Genomic DNA, 20,194 nt, shown 5'->3' with positions numbered 1-20,194 from the left:
CTCCTGCAGCCATTATAGCCGTAAAATAGACGGATCTGCAGGATCTGCCATACTGTTGACACCAGCATGTAACAAAGACAGGATCACCCTACTATAAACGTGTGTGTGTACGTGTGTGTACGGTTGTAATGCACGTAACTCGAGAACCGTTTGCCCGCATGACTTCAAATTCGACTCACACGTTCCATACCCGTTATCGAGTCCGGCATTAGCTAAAACGGGTGCTATGACAAGTTGACAACGGGTATTATTAGGTTCCCAAGTTGCATCGTTCTCAACCTCAAGTAGGCCGGTGGCCGACGGGCATGTACAGGTCTAGTAAATTGTAATTATAACCTTTAACCAGACCTGCCTATATTGATTCATTTACTACTGTTTTTGAGCGTTTTTACTGACTATATAAACACACACACGTGTGCACAAGCGCACACAAGCATACTCAATCACGCACCTCACTTCTCATTTGTTTTTTTGTTTTTCACCAAATTTTTATTGAGAAGTAAAGAGTGAAAAAACATGGGGAGAAACAAAAAAAGGTACAAACCAAACACACAGTTCAGTTCAGAACAAGTATTTAGTCCATGAGCCAGACCTCCAAAATGGGAACGTAGGTAGGCACAGAGGATGAAGAGTAGCTATATATGGAGGCACAGAGGATGAAGAGGGGCTATATATGGAGGCACAGAGGATGAAGAGGGGCTATATAGGGAGACACAGAGGATGTTGTTTTTGTGACTGTTGGGATGCACCCCAGCAGGACTTCCGCTGCAGCCTCCATTTGATCCTCTCTCCTCTACTATACATAGATGGATATTTAGGCTGTCACTCCACCTGGCGCTGCAGCTTCATGCTGTTCTAGAATAACACGCTTGAAAACATTACTGGCTGAGCAATAATAACATGGTTTGCGCACGCACGCACGCACTGGCACGTACATGCATGCCCACAACGCAATTGGTACAATTACCAACTGTGTTTCTCTAACTCTCACCAACTTCTCTTCTCTTCTCTTCTCTTCTCTTCTCTTCTCTTCTCTTCTCTTCTCCGTACACCAAAGCTGTTTATTTCTTACTGACATTCCAGCACCCCCCCCCCCTTAAATTACAGTCCACCACCGAACCACTAATGAAATACTATGGCTTGTCATAGTGCCACATATGCTTGGTCATTGTGAGAGGAACCAGGAGCTGACCCCCTGTTACATAAGCCAGTTATATAAAAACAGATGACACAGTTGGTTGGCGCTTTGATGCCCTATTTTATGTTCCAGGTTCAAGTTTCAATTTCCCTTTCCTGTACTCTATTGTAAATAAAGACAGGTTTAAGTGCGCTCCTCTTAAACTGTTTTTATTTTATTTTTTTACGACAGACTTCCCACTAGAACACTGAACATCCTTTTTGTCACACCATCACTAGAATACAGCACTCTTCTTTAATATGTTTTAAATTATCATGGGGGGCTCTATCATAGGGGGGCAAAATTGGTGAAAAACGTTGGTATTATTTAAAAATATATTCCTAAAATATAAATAATGGAGCTGGGGACTTCTCATTGGGTCCACGCATTCCAGGGACAAGTGAGAATGGTCCAGTAAAACATAAAAAAAATATTATCTTATCGCTAAACACGGGTTTAGCAAAAACAGGGATGTGGGCAGGGAAACGAACATACCTTCTATGATGTCACTGAGCATCATGAAGGTACTGAAAGACCCACCCACCTCAGACCTCAGATCAGCAACATTATGATAATTACAAAAGAAAATTGTCTGGGTGAAAATCACCCGTGTTTAGTGTTCTAAGGTTAAAAACTGAAAACTCCCAGCATTTTCGTAAAATACACCAAAACCCTCTGATGTATTTGAAAGGCGCAGTTTGGTAGTGCATGTTGAGTATTTGATGAGCTACAGCGAGGTTCACCGCCCTGCACACATGCAGTGATTAGCAAGAGCAGTAGCAGTTTAAAATTGTAACTAAACAAATGCATGCGCAAAACTAGTAGCCACACAATCTCCACCAAATTTGACGAATTTGCCAAAACCTTTGGCACAATGCATTCGTTTTGGACTCATCTTTTTCCTATCCTCTCTTCCCTTTCCTAAGTCCTTGCTTGCCTCCTTCTCATTTATCTTTCCTTTCCTTCTACTTAAATGAATGCGGGGCAAGTTTTGGCATGGGCTGTGACCATCTGGCGTTTATTCCGTGGCCGTGCATGCGTGCGTGTGCATGTGCAGCGCCTGCTTGCTCAGTTCAGTCAGCGGTCTCCGTCTTTTTCGGTCCGACAACAGGATTAGTAAGAGTCTGTCTCTTTTAAAAACGTGCAGTCATCTGCATATAATTCCCTATCTTGCGTTAGGCTGTGTGTGTGTGTGTGTGAGTGAGAGAGAGTGTGTGTTTGTTTGTTTGTTTGATTGATTGAAGTATTAACAGTATGCAGAATAGCACAACTCAATACAAAAACTGTTGACTGTGGACAACACCATAAAGCATTAAACTTGTTTACAATAGGGTCCACCATTGTAAACAATGCACCATTGTAAACAAAGTGCACCTACGTCCGTAGGTGCACTTTTATTAGAGCAAAAAACATAACAGCTTACATGACGAGGCTACAGCAGGACAAAACAGGCAGGAACACAAAGTAACATCAACTTTGATCTGGCAGTGTGAGAGCAGAATGAGTCCAGTACTTATAGTCTACAGGCTGAGTGAAGCAAAACACAGGTGAGTGTAATCAGGCAACTGCAGGCTAACGACAGAAATGGAGACAGGTGTAACAGGGAAAGAGGCGAGACAAGACAGGCAACAACTAGGCAAAACCGGAAATACTAAGACACACTACAAAATAAGGGTAACTTACACAGTTCACAGTCAGATCATAACAGGTAGGGCGTTCTACCCATTGCAAGATGCTGTACTGTCGTCAACCCTAAGCCACTCCAGCCTGTCAAAATGGGCTCCATCACTTTCGAGATGGCGCTAAGAATAGAAATAGGACGGTAGTGCGTGCGTGCGTGCGTGCGTGCATTATGCAAATGAAGCGTTCCATTCGACAAATTAACGATGTGCTTTATATGTCCGTTCAGAAGGAAAACAAATTCAGGTGGGTCACCAGTTCCATCCAGTCAGGAGATGGAACCCATTTATAGGCTGCAATGTTTGTTCCAATTCAAGTTTTGTCTGGGGTTTTTTTCTTCTCCTTTTCTTTTCTTTTTGTTCATTACTTCCAATTTCACTTGTTTATCTTGAGTTCCCTCTCCTGATTGGATGAAATTGGTATCGCAAACCTGAAAATGTCCTTTCCATTTACTTAAAAGCTACAGAGACGGGCGGAGACTCCTGTCACTGCAGCAAAATGCTCTATATAGCAATGATATCTATCAGAATATAGACAGAGCTATTAACAGAGAAATGTCACTTTAAACACCACCTTTACCAAGTTGTATGCTCGGAATAATAAAATATAGACTCAAAACGTGCCATCCTCCTGACAGCAAATCCCGTCAAATTGGAGGTTTTATTACTGGCGTTTGGCAGGAGAAGTCCCAAGTTGACTGCTGTTTCCGCTGAGCTGAAGACACTATAAATTGCTCCCTTTTTCTTTCTGAGACCGTGTAATGGGACGTGAAGGCTCAAATTGCCCCGGGATTCAAGCAGCCAACCACCACCTGCTGAGGGTTCTCCCAGGCCTTTTAGAGGATTCGGTATTTAAGTGGATTTGATGTCGTATTTCATTGCCCCCCACAATCTCATTTGATTTCACTTCCACATGCACTTTGCCATTATATACCCGTGCGCTCCTGGCACAGAGTATAGCATTACCATTAAGCTCCATGTAGTATTTACGCTGCATCTACTGTAAATCCTTTACACTCTATTCAAATGGTTTCGGGGCTATGGGATATGAGTCGTATCAAATCGGTATCGGCAGACGCTCAAAATCGAATGATCGGAATCGGATCGGGAGAAAGAAACAACTAGATATGACATTTGTCGTATCGTGACAAGACAATACAATTGAAGCTGATACATTATCTTTATAAATGTCTCTTTTTTTAATGAATTATGGTTATACAGTACAATACACACAACTAGATAAAGTGCCCCTCGGGGCACAGGTCTCCACCAGGCCAGGCCAGGTCAGGTTGTGGCCTCCTGGTGGCGCTATAATAGGCCAATGTGAAAAGGGTGCCATTTCTTCTTACGCCTTGGATGGCAATTGGATGATTTCAGGCATTTGGTTCCAACAAATCCACCTGTTGGTGGCACTATGACAGGCCAATGTGAAAAGGGTGGGATATTTTCCTCAGCCGAGTAGGAAATTGTGTGAAAGATTTCACCTAAATTGCACGCTGCGTTCAGGATTTCTGGCTTTTTGTTCAAAACGGGGCCAATCCTGCAAACTTTGAAAGCCAATGTTATTAGGATGGAATATGAAATATCAGCCCTATATACATTTCATCCATTGGAAAATAGCCAATCTACAAGCTTGCATATCTACATTTTTCAATTTTGAAAACTTTAAACGGGTACAAATTTCTGCATAATGAGTACTTTCTACTTTTGGTACTTTTAAGCACATTTTCCTACAAATACTGTACTTTTACTCGAGTAAATGTTGAATTCTGGACTTTTACTTGTATTTCATACATTGCAGTATTTATACTTTTACTTAAAGGGACACTTCACCCTTTTTGCAAAAAAAATATATGTTAATGACGTTTAGAAGCTTTAGATCACTTTCCTATGTGTGCAATATGTGGTTTTAGATATTTTAGATTGTAGCAGTGAGCCTGTTGTCTCTGATGTCATGGACACTGGTCTCACTACCTTCCTGGACTACAATTCCCATAATTCTTTGGTGCACTGCTCCTCCTTGTGGATAGGGGGGAGAGCTGTCTTACTGAGACAACATGTAGTCCAGGAAGGAAGTGAGCCCTGCAGTGTCCATGACATCAGAGACACCAGGCTCACTGCTACAATCTAAAATATCTAAAAGCACATATTACACACATAAAGACCCCCAGGAAAGTGTTCTAAAGCTCCTAAACGTCATTAACATATATTTCTTTTGCAAAAAGGGTGAAGTGTCCCTTTAAGCAAAACAGTTGCATACATTTTCCCAACAACTGATGAAGTACACCCTATGGTCTCCTCTCCTGTCTCTCCCCCGCGTGGCGGCGCTACACAGATGGAACATCGGCATCGCAAGAAGGACACCCCGGCCCCGGCCAGCACCCACCACCTATTCGTCCACATGAAGAGTCTGATGAGTGCCAACCTGGGCGAGGAACTCGAGGTCTTCTTCCACATCTACGACGGCCGAGAGAACCGTCCGCTCAGGTGCCAAAAAAAAACAAGCTTCTTAATTTGCTTTAATAATCATTCTCGTGGCATTTTGCAGCATTTATGTGCCCGTGAAGTTGTTGTGATTAAATAGCCCTGCATGGTGATCAATAGCCACGCTTTTAATTGCTTTCATCTTTACTTGGATTCATGGGAGATATACCAGTCTCTGCACGACATCCAAGTCGCTGTTATAGAAGCCGAAGTGGTGTTCACGGTGATGTGTCAGCAGAGGGGAGGTTGTTACTGTGTTTTTCAGCTGTATCAAGTGGGCGAGGCCCTATACTGTTTTTCTCAAAGCCTGTGTCCTTGGGAGTCCGCTGTTCACACACCACAGTGCTCATTAGATACACGTCATGCTTTATGTGCACACACACACACACACACACACACACACACACACACACACCCAAACATGCACTCGTCCACGTTCTTGTGCAGACACTAATTCCACTTGCACACAGACAACGCACACATACCAAGCAAGGTGGCTCGTGAGGTAGACATTACATGCGCACACACGCCTGTGTGCGTGTGCATTACGCACGCATGCACGCACGCACGCACGCACGCAGCCGTGCACGCACGCACAGACTGTGCACGGCGCGCGTGCGTGACTGTGGTCCAGACGTCACGTGCACATGTGAATTCGCACGGACACGCTCACCCTTGATGCTTTCACAATTCAAAGGGCAGATATTCCATTTGATCTCTCGGACATACAAAAACTGTACACATATCGGTCTGCTATTTTTGAAAACATTAAAAAAATATTGAAAGTGAGAGTGGTTAATTGGTTGGTTTAACGGTGTACATATTTATCTAGTATTGACACAAGCTTGTGACTAAACAATGACTTTTATTTCCAGTTTCCACTTGACAATAACAATTATGTTCTCCGGGTGTCTGCTGCAAGACAGACCTCTGACTGTTACAGTAGCGTCCGAGTTGAGTACCTCAATGGTACTTGGCCTCCATGTTGTATCGCATTTTATGTCGTCCGGACGAGATATTATCTTGTCCGGACAAGATAATATCTCGAGATATTATCTTGTCCGGACAAGATAATATCTCGAGATATTATCTTGTCCGAACCAGATAATATCTTGTCCGGACGAGATAATTTATTTTTCTTACCATGGCCACTAATTCCACGTCGAGTGGAAACCTTGCATGTCCAAAACTGTTGCTGTTCAGACAATGGGAAAATGTACCTATGCGGTCATCCTGTCACCCAATGGGTCCAATGGAGTTATTATTTAGTCACAAGCTCTTGTCTTCATACGTTTCATTTGTTCAATATTTATAAAACCCATAGACTGACTTGACCACTTAAACTTAAACTACTTTTGCCGGGGAATTTTTCATAATAAAGGGGCTAGAGTACCACGCAGATGAGGCAGATTTCACTCTGAAAAGCCTTCCATTAACCCCCAAATCCGGGTGGTATAATTTGCCATTACTACGGTCGTGCTACCTCGTCTGCTCTCTCTTTTAGAAGCGTTAATATTCCAAACCCTATAAGCCCCGGGGCGTCTTGGGGCTATTCCTTTAGAGAATGTACAGTAGTACATCTCCGATGGAGAGGCGAGAATGTGGCTCTTAACCCATTCTGAACGGGAACCCATTTTGGTGTTGGCATCATGTTATGCTTTAGCTATTGAAAAATAGCAGATCTACAAGCTCATAGCGCGCCACCGAGTGGCGCGCTACGAGCTTGTAGGTCTGCTATTTTTGAAAAATCGAAGAACGACTGAGATTTTTAGAATCTGATCTCAGGTCAGAATGGGTTCATCAGACCAGTGTGTTGTCCAGTGGAAACCTCGTATGAATCTGATCTCAGGTCAGAATGGGTTAACCCCTCATACATACAGTAGGTGACTAAATAGCACATACTATGTGCATAATACTTATTTATACCTCACAAACCTGTCCGCCTGCTGTTCTGGTGAGCGTCATGTGGAGGAGGTGAGAAGGACGGAGCAGATGATGGAGAGGGAAAGAAGTAGAGCGAGAATGGAGTTCATGAACGGATAACGCGCACACCTCCCCTCACACACACACACACACACACACACACGCACACGCACACGCACACACACACACACACACACACAGTATACTGTATACGTAGGTGCGTCACTGGCGCCCACAATTAGAGAGGTTCTATTTGAGCCTCCTCTCTCGGCTCCTTTTAAGTCGGGTGATGATAATGAACGTCATTTACTGTGCCTTTTCCCAGCATGCATTTAGACCCTGAACGGAGGAGGTTGATTAGAAAGCAACAGTATCGTCTCCATTTCTACTCCACTCTGCTCTCTCTCCCTCCCTCTCTCCCTCCCTCCCTCCCTCACGGTTTGGATTTCTGTTTTTCCTCCACTCGCTCTCACTTTAAAGGTGTGCGAGTACCTTTATCATGGAATTGAAGCAAGGCCGAGTGTTGCCATCTGTTTGAAGTACATTTTCGAAACCTTTAATATCGGTATATATATGTTGACACATGGAGCCGTCACTGTTTAGTAACATTTAGTCAGTTTCTGTGTGTGTGTGTGCATTGCAAAACACACAAGTGTATGCTGTTATGAACCCGATCTCACCCAAACACAGTGAAATAACATGGATCGACGGATTTGTTGCAATGCTGAAATTGTAAATTATCGCAACCCGATCAAGTGACATTTTGTGCTCTGTTGCGGGAATCCTCGTGAATGTCGGTCCGCTCGTGCACGCTCCGCTCACGATGTGAGCGTAAACGCCGTTGTGAATGAGGTCCTAATATGGCACTAAAGCCAAGGGGAGATGGGTGTCGATCCGGGAACCTCCTGAGTCCCAAGCGAGGACGTGTGTGTAGCTCAATGTGTTATAAATATCCCCACACCACTGGGTTGGGTCCTGTTACAGGACTTTAACCCATTTTGGGGGCGGGAACCCCTTTTGGTTGTTTAAAGCATTATATGTCATGCTTTAGCTGTTGAAAAATAGCAGATCTATACAAAGCTCATATAGCGCGGCATGCAGGTCTGCTGTTTTTGAAAAATCGTGAAAATTATGGCGCAGATCTTTGAATATTATTCTTTCAGCGGACGTTTTTAACTCAAATATTTGCTTCTAAGGAAGTCCCATATTTTCAGATGGGTATCGGTGGCCAATTACATACATTTTTTTTTGGGGTCCTTGACATGAATTATTGAGCATCACTGATACAGAAACATGAGGTATTTCAGAAAACTGTCAGAATTTAGAAGACATTATTAAAATGTTGTCAGGCCTAAATGGCCTGACAACAATACCAAACGAATACCAAACGAATACCAAACGAATACAAAACGACAGTTTTACAGTGTATATTAGGGTCAAAATGGCGGCCCGAGGCCTAATTAAACAGGTTGAGAGTCACTGATCCGGCTATACATTCCATATAGAAAAGTCACTCAGAGAGTGATGATGACATACAGCAAGGCGCTAACGGCAGGTAACGGATAAGACTGATGGTAGTGGGAGAGGACTGGAAAAACGGACTGTAAAACACTCTCGTAAAGACCCCCAACAAATCAATAAACACTCATCGGCCGCAGAAGTGTGCGTACACACGCACACGCACGCGCACGTGCGCACACGCACACACAAACGGACATGTGCTAGCTCCTTGCCGCAGGTCACGTATACAAAGACGCGCGTTTTCTCCTCGCTGCTCATTTCGTTTCCAATCTCGGTTAATTACTTTTCTACCAGCTGTGAGGAGAAAGGCCGTCTTAATCCTCTGCCATTGTGTCTGCGCGTTTCGCTGTGTGTGTGTGTGCGTGTGTGTGTGTGTGTGTGTGTGCGTGTCCACATGGTGCTCTGATGGGACAGCTTGTCTCCTACAGTACAGCGATGCTCTCTTCAAGTTGAATCTACTACTGGCATGTGGCCAACGTCGCCTCATTGTCTGCACACACACACACACACACACACACACACACACACACACACCGGCTGTCTCTTCCATCCCTTGAAGTAATGGCTTCCCTCCACATTCTATTTGCCTCTAACAAGGCCGGCCATGGTTGAGTGGCGACGTGTGTGTATGCGCGGCTTGCGCGCCATTGCCGGCTGTGTGTAATGGTGAAAATACTGTGTGACCTGTCAGAGGTTATGGGTGCGTGTACAGTAGGTGTGTAATGATGAAAACCCAGAATGTCCGGTCAGAGGGGGTGTGTGTGTGTGTGTGTGTGTGTGTGTGTGTGTGTGTGCGGGTGCGTGCGTGTGTACGTGCACGCTGTACTTAGGCCTCCCTCGCTCGTCCCCGTGACAGTGAGGGAGCGGATGCCCGCGATACACCCTCTGTCCAACCCGGTGACTTCCTGCAGTCCATTAAGGAGCAATTTTCCTCCCATCATACTGTGTTCCCCTCCACGAGGAAGAGTGTGCGTGCGTGTGTGCGTGCGTGCGTGCGTGCGTGCGCTGGCAGTAGGAGGTACTTCCATTCTCTAGTCCTTCACACGCCGGTCACTTTTAGTCTAAACCCGCCCTCCTGTTGGCAGTGCTGCACCGGCTCCTAATGCAATTATCAATAATTGTAGGAGAGACTGCAATGGGGGTGGTGGGGGTCCAGCCATTCATGTTATGTTAATGCAGTGACAGAGAAAGATAGAGTCTCACCGGTCGGTGTGTGTGTGTGTGTGTGTGTGTGTGCGTGTGCGTGTGCCTGTGCGTGTGCGTGTGCGTGTGTGTGTGTGTGTGTGTGTGTGTGTGTGTGTGTGTGCGTGTGCGTGCGTGCGTACGAGTGTGCAAGCGAGAAGAAGGACATAATTGCAGGAGAGAGAAACGGAGAATGATGGGTAAACAGATTGAGAGAGAGAGAGAGAGAGACGGAGTCAGGTGGAAGATGGAAGGAGCACCAGATGCCCTTGTGTGTCAGTGTTTGCTGGATGGGGGTGAGGAGGGGTGGGGGGAGGGGGGGTCTTTTAATTGAGGTTTCAACAATGCCACATTAATTAGTAGTCGGGAATGAGCGTGCGAGCGCCACTCTCTCATGCTTAATGCACAGGAATCCATCTCCGGCGTAATGGCCATATGAACGTTCCGGAAGCATCCGGAGGCAAGTCTGTTTTCATTGTAGCTCAAAAGGCAACACACAGAGAAAACCCCCAGACCACAGAAAACCCATTGAATGTTCAAAGTTCAGGTTGTGTAAGCTGTAATTAAGGTCATAAAATAGAAAATAATTAAAAATAAATGAAAATTAAAGCCATGAAACCTTAAAGAAAGCGTATGCACCTGGAGGTACGTGACACCGCCGGCGAACATCCTTCACACTTTTTTTTGTTGTTATGACATCATTTTCATTGTGCGACACTTGAGAACCGCAGTGGTATAGAGTAGTCTGCAATACAATAATCTGTAACATATCCTAAACGTTAAATACAGTATACGTATATATAATTGTGAAGTGCACTCGGCTTCTAAATGCCCCATTTTCACAGCCAGGCGGAATTGTGCTCAAACCATGACAGGCTGGCCGTTTTTTTTTAAATTGCATCATGCTGAAACATACAGCATCTTTTAATAAGCCTTTAACAGGATTGTTTAATGACTCCCGGACGTTTATGAAAACCATAGAAATCCATTTTTAGCTGTATTAAATAAAAGTTCATCTTATTATTGGCGTCATTTAACATCTGCTAGGGCCATAACAAGGGCTTTCAATGACAAAATCGACCAGCAGCATTCAGTGTAATGTTGTGAATTTGTTGCCGTCTATCCAGCTTGTGCCCACAGGGTCCCGTCCCTTTTGTTTTGCTAGCATCCTTCCATGTCGTTTTAAAGCCTGTAAAAAGTGCACAGCCAAAAACGCTCAGTGTTAATTTTACTCAGAAAGCTTGCAAATGGAACCAAATGGACCCTTAACTTGTCTTGTAACACTTGAGAGTGTGCAAATGGAACCAAACAGACCCACAAGGGTCCGTTTTGTTTCCATTTGCACACCCTTTCAGAGTTAAATGAATCCTCACGTTTTCACGGTGTGTCTGTGAACTACTGGCTGCCATTGGCTCATTGGTGCGGGGCGGTGGTGCATTACGAGGCTTTCCCTCTGCTTATCACTGGACTGTGAAAGTCACCTAACCGGATTAGCCCGCGGCTCGCCTGCCTGGATGAGACGGGCCCAGCAGGAGGCCTCCACACACTGTGTGTGTGTGTGTGTGTGTGTGTGTGTGTGTGAGAGAACTGGAATGACTAACTACTACAAAAGTTCCCACAAGTATAGTCAAATTTTAGAAACCACCATTGTGAGGACAATGGTCCTGGCCCTCACAAGACAAATGGTTGTTTTATGCAAATAGATATTCATAATAAAATATGGTATGCTTACAACTGCGAACGTATATATATATTCAGGTTACTGATACGATTAGGCATTTAGAGGTTAGGTTTAGGGGTCAGAGTTACCCATGATACATATCTAGTTGCGTGCTGGCATTGTTGCACTGACAATAGGCGATTTACAAGCTCACAACTGCTTTAGGGTTATGGTCACTAGTAATTGCAAATGAAATGGCAAAAATGGCATTCGTGAAATTGTGGTCCTAAAAATGTTGATATGTCCTCTCAAGTGTACATGTGTACATGTGTGAGTGTGTCTAATAGTTGGGAAGGAAAGCGAGAGGAACAGAGAGGGCCAGTCAGAGTTCTAAAGAGAATGAAACAAAGAGAGCGATAGAATTAACAGAGTCAGAGGAGAGGAAGTGGAGAATACATCACTCACGCACGCACGCACGCACGCACGCACATACATGCTCGCACAAGTTCACCAAGTTGAACTGCCCTGGATGTACTTGCTGTGCCCTCACCTTCTTAACCCATTCTGACCTGAGATCAGATTCATACCAGGTTTCCAATGGACACACACTGTGTCTGATGAACCCATTCTGACCTGAGATCAGATTCTAAAAATGTCAGTCGTTCTTCGATTTTTCAAAAATAGCAGACCTACAAGCTCGTATCGCGCCACTCGGTGGCGCGATATGAGCTTGTAGATCTGCTATTTTTCAATAGCTAAAGCATAACATGATGCCAACACCAAAATGGGTGCCCGGTCAGAATGGGTTAAATGAATGGCCCAAGTGATTCATTTTAACCAAAGGGTCCATTTGATTAGGTTTGTACCCTAGCAGAGTTACAAATGGAAAACATCACGCTGATTTAGTAGTTCTTCAAACATATATTATTCTATCTGTTTGTCTCTCTTGTTTATTTCTCCAGTCCTGGTTTTCTTTCTTCCAGTGTTTCTGTTTCTCCCTCACTCTCGGTCTCTTGCTCTCCTTTACTTCTCACTCTCTCCTTTTCCCTCTATTGTCTCTTTGCATCGTTTTAAGAAGCTGTCTTTCTTCGTGTGTGTGACCTTTTTGCTGTTTGAAGCTCCAGTATTCCAATGAATACACCCCCCCCACACACACACACACAGTTCAGAGTCTGACATTCAGTGAATTTAGCCCCACTTGTGTTCATCTAATTCTTGCGATGCTCCTGCAAACAATGCATTTGATTCAGTTGTTTAATAATAATGACCTTTCCCCCTATCGTGTCGAACCACACTCATCTCTGTGCTCGCCCTTCCCTCCTCTCTCTCTCTCTCACTCTGTGTCTCTCTCCTGCAGTGAAAGGTTCTTTGTCAGGCTGAATAAGAGCGGAGTCCCCAAGTCACCGGAGAAGACGGAGAGACAATGCACGCTCTTTGTGGTGAGACTTAAGCTCTGTGTACACAAGCACTGCAAATGGGAACCGCTGGGCCAGCCAGCGATATATTGACATCAAACTATATATATACCGTATAGATATATATTGTCATCACAGACAGTAACAGGATATTGGTATAGATGAACCCAGGCAGGAACTGAGGCCGATTTGTTCTCAGAAATACAAAAGAAAAAGAAGACGCGAAACAAAATAATAATAATACAATATACAGTATATATTATGTTTTTATCATAAAGCCCAAGGGTGTCAACCAAAAGTAGTGAAAATAGCCGCTATTTTCACTATTTCTGAAGCATTCGTACTGTAACATTTCCTGAACAAGCTTATTTTAAACCCGGATAAAACCATCAGCATTATGCGGTGCGGTAGCATACAGTATGCATACAGCATACAGTATTATTGTGAATAATATTAAGCTGAAGACAGCTGTATATGTTTTTTTTATTATATTCATTTTTATTAGGTTTTTTATAGACATGATAAAACAAGACATACATGACGATGACACATGCACCAGACTATGTAATGTTTAATAAACGTTACGCAAAGCTGTATATCATCCCACTTTTATTTCATTGCTACTTAGGATTGCAATTAACTTTGCGACGTAAGCAGAGGCACAGCGGCCGCCCGCTATCGACTAATAGCAGACCGCGGAATGCAATGTAATTGACCAATCAGGACCGAGCATTCAACCAAGCCGTGTAATAAGCACACAGTAATAACATTGTCCTCGCCCCCAAAGTCCTATTTAGTTAACCCTTGGCATGGATGCACCTTAGGCTATAGAAGGGGTTCTGTTATATCTAGCTGAGTGGGTTCAGAGCACTGTTGATTTAGTTGACTAATACTATGGCGGAAAATGTTCGTCGACTACCTTTTTTCCCACTGACGAAAACTACATGGAAACTAAATGAAAACTAACCTATGATGACTAAAAAGTACGACTAAATATATAGACAATTCCGTCAAAAAAAAACAAGTCATTTTACAATTGGTTGCATGCTGAGAATAGCAGAACTACAAGCTAACAACGCGGGGAAAAAGCCGCCATTATGACGGCATCAAGGCCCGCCAAATACATTTTAGTCGACTAAATCTACAGTTGATTTAGTCGACTAAAATCCTAGATCCTAAAACTAGACTAACACTAAAACATTCCTGGTGACAAAAATGTGACAAAACTAAACGAAAACTATTCAAAAGACTATGACTAAAACTAAAATCAAAATGTGCTGTCAAAATCAACACTTTTCAGAGTAGGGCTGCAATTATCAATTATTGTCTTACTGATTTTTCTATCAGTTTCTTTATTGATTAATCATTCCATTAATAAATAAATATATTACAATAATGTATATGTCAACGAATCAATGATACGCTTAAGCATTATTTTATTTACCTATATTATAATAATAAGATGTTTTAGGGTGGAAAAGAATCATGGCACTCCATCTTTAATATAACTGTTTTAGCTGGGGGTTTCTTTGTTAGTTTTTTTGGAAGGATTTTAATGACATCCACAAATAAGGATTGGTTTTTAATCAATTATAACATTTTCAATTTATTTTATTTTATTTTATTGATTAGTCCAACTGTTGCACCCCTGTTGCACTTTTACATTTGGTACTTTTAAGTATGTTTCGATGACCGTTAACACTACAATACTAAAATACTGTTCTGTGTGGTTCATTCAGGATCTCGGAAGCAGTGATCTGAGGAAGGACGTTTACATCGTTGTGCACATCATACGAATAGGTACGAGACGACACATGAGATTGTTATTCCACAGAGAGAGTTCATGGATTTTCTCTTTGCCTTTTAATACGGAAAGGGGTTTTGACCGTGTGCGTGCGCGTGTCTGTGCGTGCGCGTGTGTGTGTGTGTGTGTGTCTGTGTGTGTGCCTGTGTGTGTGTGTGTGTGTGTGTGTGTGTGTGTGTGTGTGTATGCAGGGAGGATGGGTGCCGGGGAGAAGAAGAATGTGTGTAGCGCCCAGTACAGGAGGCCATTTGGCTGCGCTGTGGTCAGCATCGCGGACCTCCTCACAGTCGACTCCAAGGAGGACCACCACCTCAAAGTTTATACGTAAGTCTGACCAGCTGAGTGTTGACCTGATTGTTTGCCACAACTCTGGATATTTCAGCTAGTTTAACGATCAGTCTCTCCTCAGTCCACTGTGCCTCAAGGTTGGGAATCTGCTCCCTGCGGTGGTAGAAGAGTTGCCAAGCTATTTCTCACCACCATGTGTTCAAGAGACCTGGAAATAGAACACTGGCATAACTGGCACACTTGTTGGGCGGTTCTTTTAGCCTTAGCATCGTAATAACAACAATGGCGACAGGCTATAGACAAGATTGATTTAAAGTGCAACTTTAGAAATGTGAACAGCACCCTTTGAAGGCATTCATTCCAAGGGGAGATTTGCTCACCACTCGTTTTTAGGAAGAGAAAAGTCAAAAGAAAAGAAAGTCAAATTGGGCAGATACGTTGGTCTCTTCTAGTGACTGGTTAGCAGAAATGGAATCATTATTGCTCTAAGGCAATGTCAGGAATGTTTTTTCATAAATAGTCAATAGTCAACAAGCGCATAGCGCACCACATTGCTGTGATTTTTTTTGGGGGGGGGTGGGAAATTTAGAAAAAAAATGTGTAAATGACTAAATGGCCAAAATGTGGACACCAGGTTGAAAGTGATTAAGATAGAAATTGAGATTAACAGGATGACGGGCTCTGTCTGCTATTGTGAAAATGCTGCAAACACTGTGTAACTGTGTCAACTCCTCCCGACGGAAAAACATTGAGTATAAATCACACTCACCATAATCAAGGGCAGCACGCTGCATGGAACCGTGCCAAGCCCGAAAGCTATACTATTCCTTCGCTAGATTAGAGTAACACCATTTTTCAAGCCTGCACTTTTTTTGTTAGTTTTTAACCCATTCTGAACGGGAACCCGTTTTGGTGTTGGCACCATGTTATGCTTTATCTATTTAAAAATAGCAGATCTACAAGCTCGTAGCGCGCCACTGAGTGGCGCGCTACGAGCTTGTAGGTCTGCTATTTTTGAAAAATCGAAGAGCGACTGACATAGAAGACAATTTTTAGAATCTGATCTCAGGTCAGAATGGAAAACTGTCAGGATGTAGAAGACATTTTTAGAATCTGATCTCAGGTCAGAATGGTTTAAAATTCTACTCCAGTAGGTCAGCGTAGTAGCTACTTCTCCAAACAGCAGGGAGAGCACTCTGGTCTGCTATCCTGCGGGGACACAGAGGGATGCCGTCAACACAGTGGCCTGACCTAAATTACATCTGGGGCTGTCCCAGATGGACAAATATACCCAGAAACATTAGTTATAATAGCCTTTATTTATTTGTGTGTTTGTTTGTTTCTTTTATAGCGTAATTTGTTTAGTTCACACTCAAAGCATCTTTGAGTGTCTAGAAACTATGTATTTTAGTTATTATTATTATTATTATTATGAGATTTGGCAGGATAAAAGGTAATAATTTCCGTTCTGAATAATTGTGAAAATGTGGCGCAAATGTTTGAATATATATTCTTTCAGAGCGAACGTTTTTAACTCAAATCTTTGCTTCTATGGGGGGGTCCCTGCCTGGAACAACATATTTTCAGATAGGGGTCGGCGGCCAATTACAGATCATTTTGAGTGTCCTTGACATGAAAATGTTTGAGAACGACTGACATAGAAACATGGGTTTTTCGGAAAAGACATTTTGTAGAATCGTCCTCGGGTCTAAATGGTTATTATAATCATTGCACGCTCTGGATTTATTTGAATGATCAATCAAGAGAATGTATTCCAGGTTGAAGGAATGGAACTAACGTAGTAGGCCCATACTTTACATTTCAGTACCACAATGTTTTTTTTCCCCCAAGATTTAAAAAAAAATATATTTTTTATTGTATCCTATTATTTGAGTGCCTTACTTGCGATATGGAAGTAAATGGAGAAACACAAGTTGTGTCCAAAAATAAATGCTGACGCGTGGACAACTGTGTGTCAGGTGTAACACGGAGACGGAGTGGTACCAGATCCATGAGAACATCATCAGGAAGGTCAACTCTAGATACAACCTGTCCGGCTCCAACAGCGGTAAGACTCTCTCCCTGTTTGTTCACCTGCATTTTTTGGACTTTCACATTCTTTACGTTGTGGCTCGAGCCTGTCTGGACGAGGGTCGATCTGTCAGCAGGAGTAGTGTTGTAGTACTCGAGTCCTTGTCTCATCTCGAGTCCGGTCTCGAAGTCCACAGTTTCATTCACTCTGTCTCGTCTTGGTCTCGCCCTTCATTTGGACTTGGACTTGACCCGGTCTTGGGACCAAGGGACTCTTTCCCCAGCGACAGGGGTGAGCTGACGCTCGGGGCTATCCATATAGGGCCCGCCCTGGTATAGTTTGAAAATGCACGCAAGCCCACACAGCCAATTCTCAGTTTTCGCACCTCGCTAAACTCGTTCAGCAAGTTAAATGCATAATTACGATAAGACTAAAGTAGTAGTCATAGTGTTTTCTGTACCTATGTAATGCCTCCCGTCGGTCTCTGTCTGTCTGTTTATAGAATTCCATTGTGTTCAGCCATGCAAACCCCAGATTCGGCGCGACTCTTAGCTTAGCTAGTCACTTAGCTTGTCAGCACAACGTCATGCTGACAAGTTTCCGGGCCAATTTATGTCACAGTGCTGGACTGAAGCTCCTATTCGGTGTAATGGGATCAATCTCGGCACAAGGCTGTCTCCACAGGAAAAGAAGATGGGAGGGCAGCGCCTGCATATCGATGCATGTCCAAAACCATTATTGTTCAGGTCCAATGTATTTTGCAAATAACAAAAATAGACTGTGTACAAGGTCATGAGTGAAAGCGATGCAGAGCTTTTAGCTATTTCTGCTCTTCCTTGTACGACAAAGTGGTTATGGAGCTAGTCAAAAACAAAATAGTTTGTCAACTCTCTGCAGAGAGTGAGGAGGGAGTATACTTTGTTAATTGCATGCTTATTTTACATCATATGCGTTGGTTACACTTGATTTCAACTTGTACACACATTTACACAGTGCGGCGGCAGTGGCTCAGGGGTAGAGTGGCTTGAATGGGAACCAGTTCAAACCCGGGCTCCCCCAGAGCTAGTATCGAAGTGTCCTTGAGCAAGACTCTGAACCCCTAATTTCTCCCAATGTGCAGGTTGGTGCCTTGCATGGTTTCCTCCGGCATCAGTGTGTGAATGCAAACTTGCAGCTTATTTGTGGAATATTTAGAGCAACATTACGCTGGTCTTTCCTGTTGCCAGTAACAGCAGAGCACAGCAACGTTTGCAGCTGAGTCAATTTGCATACATTTGTTTTTGAAAAAAGTTGTCGCTTACGAACTTTGCTGAAGGCTGTTGTTTTACTCACAGAAGTGACTAATTTATGGTGTATTAGCAGATTCAACCACTTCAGATTTAAATCTTCTGCTGTTTCTATAATCCATGCGGCTCGTTACACAGGATGCGGTGGTAATTGGATGAGGCACATATCAACGCACGCACACACGCACGCACGCGCGCGCACGCACGCACGCACTTGCAAAGACAAACAAAGACTTGTTGGAATCTTCAAGTGCGATCTCCTGCGTCAGCAGTCAGCACTGAACTCAGAAGATCCATAATTACTTGAAGGAGAAGACACACAGTTTGTAGAGATATTACACAATCCCAAATAATCTTGGAAGAGAGCGGAGGGATGTGTCTGTAATTACATCAGCTGACACAAAGCCATTTAGAGTAGGCGCCAGGGCTTAACGCCTTGCAAGTTAATGAGAACGACAATAAAAGACTGCAGCATGTAAGCCTGAATTCTCCAGAGAGAGATAGAGAGACAGAGACAGAAAGAGAGAGAGAGAGAGAGACTCACCTTTGAATAGAGACGTAACATGCTTTAGAATTGGATAGATGAGCTTGTAAATGCAGGAGAGAAAGTGGATTCAGCATTTCAGCAAAATTTAAAATAAGGCAAGGGGGACAGAGCAGGGGATCCTATAAGTCATGCGTTCTCTTATCTCAATTGAAATTCCCATGAAATGGCGATCCATTTTCCACATGGACATTGAAAGCGCTAAAGTGTCTGTATTATATCAGATAATGCACTCGCTTACTCTGCACAGATAACGCTTATAGATCAAATGTGCGGATAGTGTGACTCATGCTAGCTGTGAAAGTCACAGAACATCCACAGATTCTAGGTTCCCTATATGTTGTGGAATTTTGGTCCCTGTCCCAACAGATATGATATTTTTCAGCTCAATTTGCTGTTTTAACCACTGCTAACATGTTTTGACGACACGTCTTATGAGCTTATAGAACTGCTATTTTCAAAATGTGCACATGCCCAATGTAGGGACGCCATTGTGTACGGCAGAGCAGCTCAAGTGTGTCTTATTGAGTGGATACTGGAGAGTCGCTTTTTTCTTTTTTCTTCCCCCTAGAACTTGTACTTGTAATTTGGCTTTAACACTCTCTCCCACACACATGCAAGTGCACGCACGTTTGCGTGCGCGCGCACACACACACACACACACACACACACACACACACACACACACACACACACACACACACACACACACTCACACTCACACTCACACTCACACTGATGGCTGGTTATTCATTTAGAGTTTCCTTTTGCTATGCTTTGAGGCACATTGATGGCCAATAATTGTATAAGCTGATCCTTGATCCTTTTCTGGCAACTGGTGCACTGGAACTCCTGGCTTGATGAGGCTGCAGTAGAGGTCTGGGTGGATTTGTCACCCTTTTCGACGAGCACATTTGTGCATTGCAGCTGTCTGTTTGATGTTGCCGAGCTTCACGTAAGCCAGCGTCGTTTTCTGCAGAGCGCCAGGAGTTTCTTTTTGTACAGTGGCCGTGTATACTCCCACGTTGCAGTCTCCAAGCCTGCTACAGTAAGTTGGTATTTGAGCTGAGTGTATCTGTCATGCTCAAAAGGCTGGCAGCTGCAGCACTCAAGTTAAGTTGCAAAACGTTAAGCTGCAGTCCCAAACAAAGTCAGACAAACGTTGGTCTGTACGTGACCGTGAAATACTCACGTCTTCA

General features: G+C 43.5%; 1 protein-coding gene across 1 annotated transcript in view; it reads left to right on the top strand.

Moving 5' to 3' along the window:
• LOC308310606 (dedicator of cytokinesis protein 4-like) overlaps positions 1 to 20,194 on the top strand; it is a gene marked incomplete at its 5' end in the record, with an annotated part of 197,731 nt that overhangs the window by 50,709 nt on the left and 126,828 nt on the right. The window contains 5 exon segments of the mRNA XM_080756990.1: positions 5,192 to 5,343; positions 12,984 to 13,065; positions 14,781 to 14,841; positions 15,037 to 15,169; positions 17,113 to 17,201. Coding sequence (XP_080613116.1) covers positions 5,192 to 5,343; positions 12,984 to 13,065; positions 14,781 to 14,841; positions 15,037 to 15,169; positions 17,113 to 17,201 — 517 coding nt within the window.

The sequence above is a fragment of the Protomyctophum bolini genome (genome assembly GCF_963924005.1).
Source record: "Protomyctophum bolini genome assembly, chromosome: 23".
NCBI classification, from domain to species: domain Eukaryota; kingdom Metazoa; phylum Chordata; class Actinopteri; order Myctophiformes; family Myctophidae; genus Protomyctophum; species Protomyctophum bolini.
The sequence above is the reverse complement of the archived record's forward strand: the minus strand, read 5'-3'. Positions and strand labels throughout refer to the sequence as shown.